Consider the following 15,035-nt stretch of genomic DNA (forward strand, 5'->3'; position numbering starts at 1 on the left):
TCATCCAACCAGTATTCCAACATGGCCCTAGTCACCCAACCAGTATTCCAACATGACCCTAGTCATCCAACTAGTAGGCCAACATGATCCTAGTCATCCAACATGAGCCTAGTCATCCAACATGACCCTAGTCATCCAACCAGTAGGCCAACATGAGCCTAGTCATCCAACATGACCCTAGTCATCCAACCAGTATTCCAACATGAGCCTAGTCATCCAACCAGTATTCCAACATGACCCTAGTCATCCAACCAGTATTCCAACATGACCCTAGTCATCCAACTAGTAGGCCAACATGATCCTAGTCATCCAACATGAGCCTAGTCATCCAACATGACCCTAGTCATCCAACCAGTAGGCCAACATGAGCCTAGTCATCCAACATGACCCTAGTCATCCAACCAGTATTCCAACATGAGCCTAGTCATCCAACCAGTATTCCAACATGACCCTAGTCACCCAACCAGTATTCCAACATGACCCTAGTCATCCAACCAGTATTCCAACATGACCCTAGTCACCCAACCAGTATTCCAACATGACCCTAGTCATCCAACCAGTATTCCAACATGAGCCTAGTCATCCAACCAGTAGGCCAACATGATCCTAGTCATCCAACATGATCCTAGTCATCCAACCAGTAGGCCAACATGATCCTAGTCAGTCAACATGAGCCTAGTCATCCAACATGACCCTAGTCATCCAACCAGTAGGCCAACATGAGCCTAGTCATCCAACATGACCCTAGTCATCCAACCAGTATTCCAACATGACCCTAGTCACCCAACCAGTATTCCAACATGACCCTAGTCATCCAACCAGTATTCCAACATGAGCCTAGTCATCCAACCAGTAGGCCAACATGATCCTAGTCATCCAACATGAGCCTAGTCATCCAACCAGTATTCCAACATGAGCCTAGTCATCCAACCAGTATATATAGTATATAATATATATATATATATAGAAAGTATATATATATACTTTCATACATATATGCAGTGAAATGTCAAAAGGTTCAAGATTCCTGAGGCTTATGTGATATACCAGGACATTGTCAATCCTACCTGGCAACAGCCGGTGAGTCCTGTTGGAGTCCAGACAATGTGTAAACAATCAACAACCAACAAGTAATTATGGATATGACTGACATGTATTAAAGCAACTCCACACTTTTTATTTTGAAAACAACAACAACAACAACAACTAACAACTGCACAACAGACGGTCGGCTTTTAATGACAGTTATTGAAAACATTATAAATTGTAAAATGTCCCTTTTTTTCAAGACTCTAAATTGACTTGTTTAATTGTCCATTTAATTATTTCTCAGATGTTTGATTTAATGGTAAATATAGAAGTATTTCAATTAGTTGTTTTTTTTCAAGTATAGAGTATTCATTCATTCTTACCGTGGCACACTCCGTGGTTATATAGGAATGTGTGTGTGTGTGTACACACACACACACATTCCTATACAACCACGGACACACACACACACACACACACACACACACACACACACACACACACACACACACACACACACACACACACACACACAAACACACACACACAGCTCCCATTGGCATGTTTCCTCCACAGCAGTGATGTTTCTCGACCCCGCAGTGTGTGTTGGGGGCCCAGGTGAAGGCTTGTGGGGATGGTATCTCAGGAGGTAGAGCTGGTGGTCTAGTGATGTAAAGGTTGCTGGTTGGATCCCAGGCTCCTCCTGCTAGCATGCTGTAGTGTCCTTGAGCAAGACACTTAACCCCTCATTGCTCCTGATGGCTGCGTCCGTCGGTGTTTGAACAATTGTAAGTCGCTTTGGATAAAAGCGTCTGATAAATGACGTAATGTAATGTAATGTCTTATGACGACTCTATGACGTTCAAACAGCTGACGCAGCTCAATGAGGCGCTCATCACGTGAGCGGCTCCGCCTTCTTGTCAATTACCAAGTATTACGTTATTGTTCATTTTAGTCGTCTCCCCACGCGACTAGAAGCATTTTGTCTGCTAATTTTGCACGTTTGTAAGCTTCTAAATAAAGTAAGTAAAAAATATACCCAACAAAAAAACAAAAAAAAAACAAAGAGAAAACAAAACAAAAAAACCCTAAAAGAACAGGCAACTGAATGCTGCGTTCAAATCATGCGGGAATTGCATTATGAACGATTGGCTTGCGGGTAACAATTTTGGATTACGGTAAATAATCGTTCAATTATTGAACATTTTATCTCATAATAAAGTAATTTAAAATTAATAAGTAAGCTTCGCATCAAAAGAAATAGTATAGACACGAGAGCACACGTTGGTATCTCTTCATCTATATAACAGCCTGTGTATTTACAAATTAATTGAATTAAATGTCTTTTTTTGAAGCGGGCAGATGAACCTTTTTTTGTGTCGTGAATGAAGCCTGGCGAACGCGATTCCTCGGGATAAAAAAAACAGAAAACAAAAGCAACCCTCCGGAGTCACCTGTCGTGTTTACGACTTTCGAACTTGACTTTGAACGGCATTCCTCCGGCGAGGCCGGAGTTCCCCACTCTGCGGCCGTACGTGAAGGCTGCGTGAGCCTCGTCGGGCTGCGGCGAGGAAGCGGCGGCGGCGCCGTGACAGCCACCGACACGGAGGCTCTTTGGGAACAAACTCGCTGCCATGGATCCCAGACCCCGCTGAGCGGCGACCGGACCGAAACACCGCTGAATGAAGGAGAAATCCCCCCCAATCCCAGGTACATGCCGACGTGAGGGCCGTGTTCCGCCAACGCGCCGCCTGTCAAGCAGCTGTCAGCCGTGGGCGCGTTCAAACCCCCCCGGGCGGCACACGCCCCACGGGGGGAAACAACCATGAAATATATAAAAAATCTAAAATAATAAGCATTTACGTTTATTGAGGCTGCGATCTGTTACTCGCGTTTCAAGTCCCACGTGTTTTTTTTTTCTTGTTTTGGTTTGGTAGACCATGTGACTAGCTAAGCGGCTAACGCTAGCAGCGACAACGTCGTCTGACAGGATGGCACAACATCACGCATTTCCCCGTTTTAACTTGCACAGTTTCCCTTTTTTCACCGGTTTTTTCACGAATTGTTGATACGGGGGTTTGATGCAGAGCTAATATTTGATCAGAGTTTCTATATTTGACAACATTTAACACAGATGCGAACAAATAAAAATAAACGCAAAGAACTATTTGATACATGTAAAGGAATAATGGTAATGACATTTTTATTATGTATTATTTTCCGAGTTCCAGTGAACGTATCATCACTTCCGAAGCAAATTAGTTTTCCGAGCCTCCCCTGAACGCAGCAGCGCTTCTGGTTTCCGCGTCTCAACGCGAGTGTAAACATTAAAACGTGGATGGATTTATAATACGAGTCGGGCTTCTGCGCTTATTCTGGTGAGTAACTTAGAAGAAGAGTAAAACAGAGAAGTACGGGATAAATAATCAATGTTTTCTTTTTGTTTATTATACTTGGTTTAAAATCAGGACATATCTGCTGCATAGCTGAGGATCCCGATGTCGAAAAAAGTTGAATAATAGCCGAACTGGTATATCAGTCAGGGGCTAGTTGAATGTATATCGCCATTTTTTTCTATTTATTATTATTTTATTAGGCACCTTGTCTATTGCCAACTTTTTAAAAGTTGTATTCCATCTATATATCTGTTAATGTTGTGGAGACACCTCAGTTGTGCACCGTCCTGGCCGCTTTATCTGACTGGTGCAGGCCCAGCAGCTTCCTGACAACACCCAGTTTGACGCCCCCTCCCCCAGCTTTTCGGCGCAAAGGTTCATCATTTACCACGGCGACGTGCCGGTGCGGCGCGGCCGCCAGGCATTTTTCCGGCGACCGCGGGGAGTGTTTCGGGAGGAGGCGCTCTGACTTGTCGTGTGGCTCTGTTGAATGTCCCACGCAGGATGGCGGGGGTGTTCGACATCGACCTGGAGACGGAGGACGCCAGCGACACGGAGGTTTGTTTTCTGCCCTCGCAGAGTCGATTGACTGGGAGGGATTCAAGCTTCGGGAGATTATTTGTCGCATACATACTGTATACGTACGGTCGTGCATATATGCAGTGAAACGCCAGGACACCCGGTGCTTACGCACGATAAGCTCTATAAGCTCTCAAAATACAAGAAATGTGCGTGACGGACGCCAAGCGCTCGCGCAGACAGCCTCTAGGGGCGGCGTCACAATCGCCATTCTGGGTTCTATAATTATAAAATTGTATTAATTATCTGTGTTGTATCAAATATACATTTAAATCCTCCTAAATGAAACTTACCTCCAGTACTTACCTCACAGAGTGGACGACCTGGCGTCGTCACAAAGCTTAGGTCCGGTCCCTCCGGGGTCAGATGTAGCACTCTCCAAAGCATTTTAATGGCACAGTTGAACAAAATATCAGTGATTCAGTCCCTCGCTCCACAAAGGAAGCCCTCCTCCATCTGCTCCGTGGGTAGTGTTCCACACAGTTTTATCAAACCCTGAGTGGAGGGCAGATGCCAAATGACATGTGCTTTGCCGTTCTCTCCTCTTCTCACACCATCAAGACCAGCGAGACAATGTATTGAGACAGCTATTTTTGGGCTTTTTAAAATACAATTGTCTTTCATTTTCTCTACCCAGTAATAGTGTAATAGTAATAGTAATACTGTTATAGTAATAGTAATACTGTAATAGTAATAGTAATACTGTAATAGTAATACACTGTTTCCCACCTTGTAGGATGAGGTCTGTGACTTTACAGTAACAGAGACGGACAAGTAAGTCAAATTCAACGTCAGACATTCTCATTTTCCGTTTGGACGATATTCACCTACTCTTCACTTACGCTTCTGACTCTGTTTGCCCTGAATCACTCCCCGAACCCCCGCGGTGCCTGGGCCACAGCGTTCAGACGGAGGAGGTGGAGCTCACCAGTGCCAGCGTCAACAGAGACAGCGAGCGAGTGGGACCGGACTGCTTCGAGCTGCTCAGGGTGCTGGGCAAGGGCGGCTACGGCAAGGTGTGTGTGTGTGTGTGTGTGTGTGTGTGTGTGTGTGTGTGTGTGTGTGTGTGTGTGTGTGTGTGTGTGTGTCTGTGTCTGTGTCTGTGTGTGTGTCTGTGTGTGTGTGTGTGTGTCCTGATTAAAATAAACAAAGCTTCTACATTCCGTCCGGTGTGATTTTATAACCTATATGTGTTGATGATGATGTGGAAGTGATTACATATCATCAAATATCATTCATATACAGGTACCTCCTCACTTAACTACCTGTTTAACCACCTAGGACTTACCACCAGCTGACCAGTCTGTGTGGTACCTGTGTACAACACCAAGCATCTAATCACCTTTTAAATACTAGATACAACATATATACTATAAACACTATATATACACTATATATACTATAAACACTATATAATCACTATATACACTATATATACTACATACACCATATTCACTATATACACTATATACATTATATATACTATATACACTATATACACTATATATACTATATACACTATATATACTATATACACGCCCCCTTACGGTGAAATTACACGGCCCTCGCTTATCGACCAATTCACTTAACAACCTGGTCCTAGGAACGGAACCCGGTCGTTAAGTGAAGAGCACCTGTAGTTACTATGGTAACAAGACCAGAGTTCTGCGACTGCAGCCACTATGAAAGTCCAAAGGGAATATAATATAAATATATATTATAGTATTATTATCATTCAACCTGATGGCCTGCGAGCATTGCAGCTTGAGGTGTTTTGAGGTCAAGCACCAATCCGCTGCCGGTGTAACCTGTCCTCCTGCCGGTGTAACCTGTCCTCCTGCCGGTGTAACCTGTCCTCCTGCCGGTGTAACCTGTCCTCCTGCCGGTGTAACCTGTCTTCCTGCCGGTGTAACCTGTCCTCCTGCAGGTGTTCCAGGTGAGGAAGGTGCAGGGCGCTCAGATGGGGAAGATCTTCGCCATGAAAGTCCTGAAGAAGGTAAATGAAGTTGAAGTTGCCTCCCGTTCACTTGTGTCCTGGAGAAGAATATCGGTTGGAGGCTATGCAGGCTGGGATTGCACGGAGACACGGTCCAAGTTCAGCCAGAGTCTGCGTTTAATTTAATATTGTTGGGCTGTATTTTGAATGCTTTATTTATGGGTTTACAGCTTTGTACAGAAAATACGGTCCGGTAACATGTTGCGTATTAAGAAAACACCAATAAACCTCCACACAACGCAAAGAGCTTTAGTGTCCACAGAAAGATGGGCAGTAAACAACGGTGACATACAGTTGAACGAACTAACAAAGAAATTAAAATAAAATACCGCTGCGGGCAGCAGTACGCAGGGTCCAGCTTAGTCATGTAATGTACGTATTTACAGGTTTCCGAGGTTCCGTAAAACACATTGTATTGCACTAACGTCGCTGGATGCTCCTCTTGTGTCGTTCAGTTTAAATGTCCCTGGAGAGCGATGTTTGAACAAAGATGATCGTTCCTGGATCACGCAGTGCGGACACAAAAGAAGGGCACAGGTTCCGCCGAAGATTCTTAGGTTCTTCCTGCGGTGCGAAAACTTCTTCTGCGACTGTTTTTATAGTTTTCGGGCTTTTGTGAATCCCAGCGTGAGCAGCAGCTTTCCGAGTCCCTCGACGTGAATGAGTTCCGAGAGGCAAAGCCTGGACTTGTTTAACTTTGGTTGATGATGTCACAATGCACTCCTGAAACGAATCAAATTGCGCCGCGTTCTTCTGCGAGCGACAAGACGCCTGAAACATCACGGTTCTAACGAGACCTCAACCATGTCTCTGAGGTACTGCGGTTGTCATGTTCCAGATACTTTCGGCCCGAAAAACGCAGAGAAGATTAAAAATTAAACATCAGAGCAATAACAATACGCAACAATGTCATAAATAACCACAGTCAACTTTATGCAAATCAGCACGTACTTAACAACCAATCACATTCATGGAGAACGAGCCTGAGCTGTGAACCAAGAAGATAAACTTTATGGGTTAGAAATCTCTCCTTCCCACCTTCCCTCCACCCCCATGCTACGTTCTCTCCCTCCATCCCTCACCCGCCTCCCAGGCTAAGATCGTCCGTAACGCCAAGGACACGGCTCACACCCGAGCAGAGCGGGAGATCCTGGAGACTGTGCGGCACCCGTTCATCGTGGACCTGCTGTACGCCTTCCAGACGGGCGGGAAGCTCTACCTCATCCTGGAGTGTCTGAGCGGTGAGTGAGTGAGTGAGTGAGTGAGTGAGAGTGAGAGTGAGAGAGAGAGAGAGAGAGAGAGAGAGAGAGAGAGAGAGAGAGAGAGAGAGAGAGAGAGAGAGAGAGAGAGAGAGAGAGAGAGAGAGAGAGAGAGAGAGAGAGAGAGAGATTTTTAAAGCATCTTTATTTTAACATTTTCTCTAGTTCACAGTTACAGACAATACAACAAACACACTTGGTTCACTAACAGAGTCCTACACGTTAAAGACAGACTGGAAGCACAGGTCGTCCTCCACCAGGGAACAGATGGCGTCGTTAAAACACCACAGCTTGATGAAGACGTCCAGACTCTTCATCAGTCTGTGAAAGTTAAAATCAATCAAGACTCTGGCCCTGACCAACGCTACAAACACTCTTCCTAAAACACTCTCCTTTCCCCTCAGTTTGTTCCTCCTCGTGAGGTAGATGGCCATCTTCGCTTCCCCTACTAGAAAATTAAGCAGTCGCCATTTCTCTGCGTTGGCCCTGTAGTATCTAGCCCCAAAAATAAAACCGTTTCTGGACCACTCCTCCTTAAAGAGCTTAAAACTTTCCTTTAAAAGACTAAAAAGCTCTAAAAGTCTGTCGCACTCTGCAAAACAGTGAAACACGGACTCTGGCAGTTTGCAGAATGGACATTCATTTGCGACCGTGGGATTAAAAACAGAAACAAAGCTGTTGACAGCTATGGCTCCATGTAGGACCCTCCATTGGAGGTCCCCCGTCCTTTTCTTGGAGGGAGCTTTGTAAAAACTCCTCCAACACGGCTCCTCCTGTCCCCCCATCTGGAGCCGTCCCCTCCAGACAGTGTCCTGCCGCCCCTCCAGTCCCTTCCTATTTAAAACAACCACACACTCTTTGTAAAAAGCCTTCCTGCTGGCTGTGTGCAGGTCCAGTTCTGCATAACGTGCCCTGTGCAGCAGCTTCCCGGAGGACCCCTCCAGGTTGGGGGTCAGGGTCATCTCCGGGAAGGGATCCTCCGGGTTTGGCTCCTCCGCGCCTTCGCCGAGAGAGAGAGAGAGAGAGAAGAAGCTTCATTATGAAGGAACTAATAAACAAAATAAATTTGAGACAAACCACAGGACAATCACTGGTCAATAATGAGGGATTCATCCTGGACAGAGCACAGCACCTTGAGACAGACAGACAGAGACGGGAGATTAACACTACAGGTACTCCTCATTTAAGGACAGAGTTCTCTTCCTGGTACCAGGTCCTTAAGTGAATTGGTCGATAAGTGAGGAGCCGTGTTATTTCACAGTAAGGGGGCGTGGCTGGAATACATAGTGTATATATTGTATATAGTATGTATATAGTATATGTAGTATATAAAGGGTGATGAGATTCTTGGTGGTCAGATAGCTGGTTGCCCTAACACTCGTTAAACAGGTAGGTAGATAACTGAGTAGTACCTGTACTTTATTTACAGGGAGTTACTTTCCAGTACTTGTCCTCTTTGTATTTTTCACAACATTAATCAGGGATCTTACATTAATAGGATATTTGAAGTCATGAGCACATAATAATAATAATAATTAGTCCAATTATGATTTCCACAATCTTTCACTGGAACAAAGCACCTTCAATGTTTCAAGTCTTTTCAAGGTCATGCCTTGAAAGAGCATTTAGCCCCAAAACCTTTTTTCACATTAGTGATCTTGACAACTGCAACGTGGAAATTAAATCATTTTCACTGGGAATCTTTTATTTATGACACACACACACACACACACACACACACACACACACACACACACACACACACATAGACAATTGATGGCGTTGCAGAACAACCTTCGGTATTGACCGGTCCATCCGTAGATTCCCTGTGAACAAAAAATAAGGCAAAGGTTTAAAATGACGAGTTTCCCTTTGACTTTTTTTTGTTTTTCTTTAACTTGAAATACCAATTGAAGTTTTGATGGAGTGCTGGTATGGTACTGTGGTGCCGGTAGCCTGAGCGGCTGTTGCTGTGTTGTCCACCAGGGGGCGAGCTGTTCATGCAGCTGGAGAAGGAGGGCATCTTCATGGAGGACACGGCCTGGTAAGACCAAGTCAATATCATGTCCCCTCATAGGACCACGCCCACCACCAGATAAGAGGGTGTGTGCCAACCTTTGAGTGATGCCGCGTATAAACAATGTTTATTAAAACAAAGTATAATGTGTGTGTGTGTGTGTGTGTGTGTGTGTGTGTGTGTGTGTGTGTAGTTTCTATTTGGGTGAGATCACACTGGCTCTCGGTCACCTCCACTCTAATGGAATCCTCTACAGAGACCTAAAACCTGAGAACATCATGTTAAACCACCAAGGTAACACACACACACACACACAAGGACTGTGCTGCTGCTGCTGCTGCTGCTGCACAATACCTGTGCCAGATATTTATCATGTTTTGTTTTTTGATGATTTCTAACCAGGTCACATCAAGCTGACTGACTTTGGTCTTTGTAAAGAATCCATCCACGATGGAGCCGTAACACACACCTTCTGCGGAACCATAGAGTACATGTGGGTATAACAAACACACACACACGTAGGTACGTACGTACGTAGGTACGTACACACTCCCAGTCTTCGTGGCCTATAGGGAGAAGAACCCGGCTGTCCGACAGAACAGTAACTTTTTTTACCTTGAAGTTGAAGGTACAAGTTGAAGGTACAAGTTGAAGGTTGAAGTTGAAGGTACAAGTTGGAGATACAAGTTGAAGGTTGAAGTTGAAGGTACAAATTGGAGGTACAAATTGGAGGTACAAATTGGAGGTACAAATTGAAGGTACAAGTTGAAGGTACAAGTTGAAGGTACAAGTTGAAGGTTGAAGTTGAAGGTACAAGTTGGAGATACAAGTTGAAGGTTGAAGTTGAAGGTACAAATTGGAGGTACAAATTGGAGGTACAAGTTGAAGGTACAAGTTGAAGGTACAAGTTGAAGGTACAAGTTGGAGATACAAGTTGAAGGTTGAAGTTGAAGGTACAAATTGGAGGTACAAATTGGAGGTACAAGTTGAAGGTACAAGTTGAAGGTACAAGTTGAAGGTACAAGTTGAAGGTACAAGTTGAAGGTTGAAGTTGAAGGTTGAAGTTGAAGGTTGAGGTTGAAGGTACAAATTGGAGGTACAAGTTGAAGGTACAAGTTGAAGGTACAAGTTGAAGGTTGAGGTTGAAGGTACAAGTTGAAGGTACAAGTTGAAGGTACAAGTTGAAGGTTGAAGTTGAAGGTTGAAGTTGGAGGTACAAGTTGAAGGTTGAAGTTGGAGGTACAAGTTGAAGGTACAAGTTGAAGGTTGAAGTTGAAGGTTGAAGTTGAAGGTTGAAGTTGAAGGTTGAAGTTGGAGGTACAAGTTGAAGGTTGAAGTTGGAGGTACAAGTTGAAGGTACAAGTTGAAGGTTGAAGTTGAAGGTTGAATTTGGAGGTACAAGTTGGAGGTTGAAGTTGAAGGTACAAGTTGGGGAGGTACAAGTTGGGGAGGTACAAGTTGGAGGTACAAGTTGAAGGTTGAAGTTGAAGGTTGAAGTTGAAGGTACAAGTTGAAGGTTGAAGTTGAAGGTTGAAGTTGAAGGTTGAAGTTGGAGGTACAAGTTGAAGGTTGAAGTTGGAGGTACAAGTTGAAGGTACAAGTTGAAGGTTGAAGTTGAAGGTTGAAGTTGAAGGTTGAAGTTGAAGGTTGAATTTGGAGGTACAAGTTGGAGGTTGAAGTTGAAGGTACAAGTTGGGGAGGTACAAGTTGGGGAGGTACAAGTTGGGGAGGTACAAGTTGGAGAGGTTGAAGTTGAACCTGTTGCCAACGAACAGGCTTCGGGGTGGGTGGGGGGTCCAACAGGAAGTCCAGTTGGATGGAGGCGGAGTTTCTCTCTTTCTCCCTCCCTGTCTCTGTCTCTCTCTCTCTCTCTCTCTCTCTCTCCCTGTCTCCCTCTCTCTCTCTCTCCCTGTCTCCCTCTCTCCCTCTCTCCCTGTCTCCCTCTCTCCCCGTCGCCCTCTCTTTCTTCTTAAATGTTGTGGTTGGGGAGGCAGCACCAGAGAACGGGGGGGGGGGAATCCGGAGTCACCAGGTTGTCCTGCCGTGGCCTGGTCGGAGGTGTCCCAAGCTGGGGCCTGCGGGCTCGGTTTGGGACGGAGACGCAGCCTGGTGCCCGTGTTGGGACATGTTGCTGTTGTTGTTGTTGTTTCATGTTTTTTTGTTTATTTGTGTTGTTCTTTATTCCTTTGTTTATTGTGGATTGGAATCACAGTGAATATTACAGAGTTAAATAAAACTTAGAAAGAAACTCCCCCTTTCTCTCTCCCCCCTTACCCCACCCCCTCTCACTCCCTGCCCCCCTGTCGCTCTCCCCCCTTTGTCTCCCGCTCCTCTCTCTCCGCACCCTAACCCCTCTCACTCCCCCTCTCCCTCTCTCTCTCTCACTCTCCCCCACCCCCCGTCTCCCCCTTCCCTCTCTCTCCCCCTTTCTCTCCCCATCTCCTTCACCCCCCCCCCTCTGTCTGTCTGTCTGTCTCTCCCTCTCTGTCTCCCTCCCTCCCTCCCTCCCTCTTTGCTCCCCTCCCTCTCAGGGCTCCAGAGATCCTGACCCGTTCTGGTCACAACAGAGCTGTAGACTGGTGGAGTCTGGGAGCTCTAATGTATGACATGATGACCGGATCGGTGAGAGCCGCATCACCACACATGTGATGTCACGTCACGTTACGTCACATTACATCACGTACATACGTTTATTTGTCATGATTTTCAGTCATTAAAAGTGCCCTGGCTCTCTCACCAGGAAAAAAATGAACATGAATCACAATAAATATAATAAAAGCAGGAATGACACAGGAAGAAAAATAAAAAACAACACTGGCGCTAAAATATTAAAATATATTCACTCATCTGTTTTTATTCCATTGTTTCCGCTAAGGCACCCTGCAGGTGTGTTGTGAATCAAATGTATCATGAGGCTGGGCCAGGTGAATTAAGGATGTTATGGTTGTTATTTTTTATCTCTCTCACACACACACACACACACATCTCACACACACACACACACACACACACACACACACACACACACACACACACAGCCTCCGTTCACGGCTGAGAACAGGAAGAAGACCATCGACAAAATCCTCAAGTGTAAACTCAACCTGCCACCGTACCTCACCGTGGACGCCAAGGACCTCATCAAGAAGGTACACACACACACACACACACACACACACACACACACACACACACACACACACACACACACACACACAATTCTTCACCGGAGCTTTTTTCTCTCCTTCTCTCTTTCTGTCTTTCTACAGCTGTTGAAGAAGAGCCCGGCTCAGAGACTGGGCTCCGGCCAAGCAGACTGTGCTGACATCCAGGTGTCTTGCTTTTTGCTTTTACTCTCTCGGACACGCGCGCACGCACGACGCACCGATGCTCGTGTTGGATATCAGTCTGCTAGCGGGTCTGATAATCCCTGTTTCACCATTATCATTAATACCAACAAAATAAAATGAAAAGTCAAGTTAAAATAAGAAATATGTACAAAGAGCTAAAAATTTAAACAGAAATAGTCATATCAGTAAAAACATACAAAATACCTTTCTATGCACAGGATAAATTATTATTATTATGGGTTTTATGTGTTTAGCCATAATAACACAACCAGGATTTCCACGGTGGTTTGATACAGTGGAGGTAGCTCTACTGTTGTTGGCCAATCAGGTTCAGCTTTGTTCAAGCCACATACTTTACTAGAATATACTAATGATACATACATTATATGAATGTATTCTAACCTCAAAGCAGTTCTCTATTTGTTCTGTTCCCTTTAAAGACATAATTGTGGTAAATATTATTGTAACTTAGAGTTTATTTATCTGCATGTATGTGGAAAAAGTGACTTTTTTTTCGGCTCCGTTTGCAACGCCCCCTCTCCTCCTCCACAGAAACACGCCTTTTTCAGACACATCAGCTGGGACCAGCTGCTGGACAAGAGGGTGGAGCCTCCCTACAGGCCACAGTTGGTACTGCAACATGACCCTTTGCCGTCGTCGCGACGCCGAATTGTTCTGCGCGGGTGTCGTCGTTCCTGAGCCGAGCTCGCAATGTGCTATCTGTCCTTTATCCCGACGCGGCAGCGCTTCCTCGTGCTCTCTGGCGTGTTACGGTGTCGGTTGTCGGTTGTCCAACCCGTTCAGTCAAAAATGCTGTCTCCCTCTCTCTCGCTGCCCCGTCCTCAGTCTGTCTGCCTTCCTCCCTCCTTCTCACTCGCTGTAGCAGTCGGACGAGGACGTCAGTCAGTTTGACACCAGGTTCACCAGACAGACGCCGGTGGACAGTCCGGACGACTCCTCCTTCAGCCACAGCGCAGAGCACGCCTTCGCCGTAAGTCCGACTCGGGCGCTGATGGCGTCGCCGGGGCCGCCGCGGACAATCGAACCGGGTGGGTTCCCGACGCTGATCCTCACGCTTTTGATCGTCCCTCCGCAGGGCTTCACCTACGTGGCTCCGTCGGTTTTGGAGAGTCTGAAGGAAGGGTTCTCGTTCGAGCCAAGGACCCGCACGGCACGGCGGCACAACAGCAGCCCCCGAACGCCCATCAGGTACGACCCGCGCCGACCGCACGGCGTCAAGGCCCGCTCCGCCGGCGGGTCGCCGAAATGAAACGTAGGATTGTTTTTTCTTGCTTTTTATTCTTTTTTTGTCCTCCGCTCCGTCAGTCCGCTGAAGTTCTCCACCGCCGGGCCCTTCAAGTCCAGCGGGGACGGAGAGGCTGAACCCCTCTCCCCGACCTCCCCTCCGCCGCCCCCTCCCGTCCACGCCTCGGCCGCCGCCACACCGCTGGACAACGGCGTCGCCACTCAGCCTATCAGGACGCCCGCCAGGAACAAGAAGCAGAAGGCCCATCGCAGATGAGCGAGAGGGAAGGCGCTGCCCCGCCTGGAGCAGGACCTCCACTCGCTGTTGGAGGTTTTTTGTTTTTTGTTTTTTTTCTTCTTCTTCTTTCGGCTCGGAAACGCTGTCTTCCTCCGGTCACTCTGCTGGGATCTCAGATCAGTGAAACACGGTGGATGTACAAACAGACCAAACGGAGCCTTTTTCTTTCACGTATTCATTCTAAGCTCAACCCCAGGACAACCAAAATCTGATTCAGACACTTTGCTGGTGATCGGTCGTCCTGTCGTCACCATCAGCACCTGTTCAAGGTCGTGTGGAAATACGACTGATTCGACCTTTTTAAAATCAAGTTGATCTGAATTTACTTTCTTGCCGGTGAGGGAGGAGTTGAGTCGTAAAGTGATTTTGCTCTGTGGGGGAAGCACCGCGTCCGTCCAGGAAGCGCAACTCTGGGTAACCAGGAAGTGCTTAGCAACCAGGACGTGCAGCGCCCGGTAACCAGGGAGTGCCTGGCAACCAGGTACTGCAGAGCCCGGCAACCAGGAAGTGCAACGCCGGCTAACCAGGAAGTGCAGAGCCCCTTAACCAGGAAGTACCCGGTAACCTGGAAGTGCAGTGCCGGTAAACAGGAAGTGCAGTGCCGGTAAACAGGAAGTGCAGTGGTAATGCGTCCACAATCTCAGAAAAGCACCAGATTTTTTTTTTTTGATTTTGCTCAAAGTGTTTTCAGGTGGAAGCATGTTGAGTCAAGCGGATCATGTGACTCCCTCACCGGCGACACGTCAACATTAAGAGTTGTGGTGCCAGACGAGATGCTTGTTTTTGTTTTGTTTCTTTTGTGGTCGCTCAAACAATGATTTGGGTCCTGCATTGGAGCAAAGCCGTCCTGTTTTCTAAACTTCCAGCAG

At 46.4% G+C, this 15,035-nt stretch overlaps 1 protein-coding gene across 1 annotated transcript in view; it reads left to right on the forward strand.

Annotated features, from left to right (window-relative positions):
• The first annotated feature begins 2,567 nt into the window (after positions 1-2,567).
• LOC307228789 (ribosomal protein S6 kinase beta-2-like) overlaps positions 2,568-15,035 on the forward strand; it is a 13,707-nt gene continuing 1,239 nt past the window's right edge. The window contains exons 1-16 of the mRNA XM_079998584.1: positions 2,568-2,739; positions 3,929-3,983; positions 4,741-4,778; positions 4,906-5,020; positions 5,932-6,000; positions 7,094-7,241; positions 9,246-9,303; positions 9,470-9,570; positions 9,679-9,769; positions 11,808-11,898; positions 12,315-12,422; positions 12,543-12,605; positions 13,176-13,253; positions 13,507-13,614; positions 13,720-13,832; positions 13,950-15,035. The exon at positions 13,950-15,035 is cut by the window's right edge and continues 1,239 nt beyond it. Of these exons, the coding sequence (XP_079854710.1) occupies positions 3,930-3,983; positions 4,741-4,778; positions 4,906-5,020; positions 5,932-6,000; positions 7,094-7,241; positions 9,246-9,303; positions 9,470-9,570; positions 9,679-9,769; positions 11,808-11,898; positions 12,315-12,422; positions 12,543-12,605; positions 13,176-13,253; positions 13,507-13,614; positions 13,720-13,832; positions 13,950-14,145 (1,431 nt within the window). The 5' untranslated portion in view covers positions 2,568-2,739; position 3,929 and the 3' untranslated portion in view covers positions 14,146-15,035. The remainder of the gene's footprint in view (positions 2,740-3,928; positions 3,984-4,740; positions 4,779-4,905; positions 5,021-5,931; positions 6,001-7,093; positions 7,242-9,245; positions 9,304-9,469; positions 9,571-9,678; positions 9,770-11,807; positions 11,899-12,314; positions 12,423-12,542; positions 12,606-13,175; positions 13,254-13,506; positions 13,615-13,719; positions 13,833-13,949) is intronic.

This window comes from Zeus faber (genome assembly GCF_960531495.2).
Source record: "Zeus faber genome assembly, chromosome: 4".
NCBI classification, from domain to species: domain Eukaryota; kingdom Metazoa; phylum Chordata; class Actinopteri; order Zeiformes; family Zeidae; genus Zeus; species Zeus faber.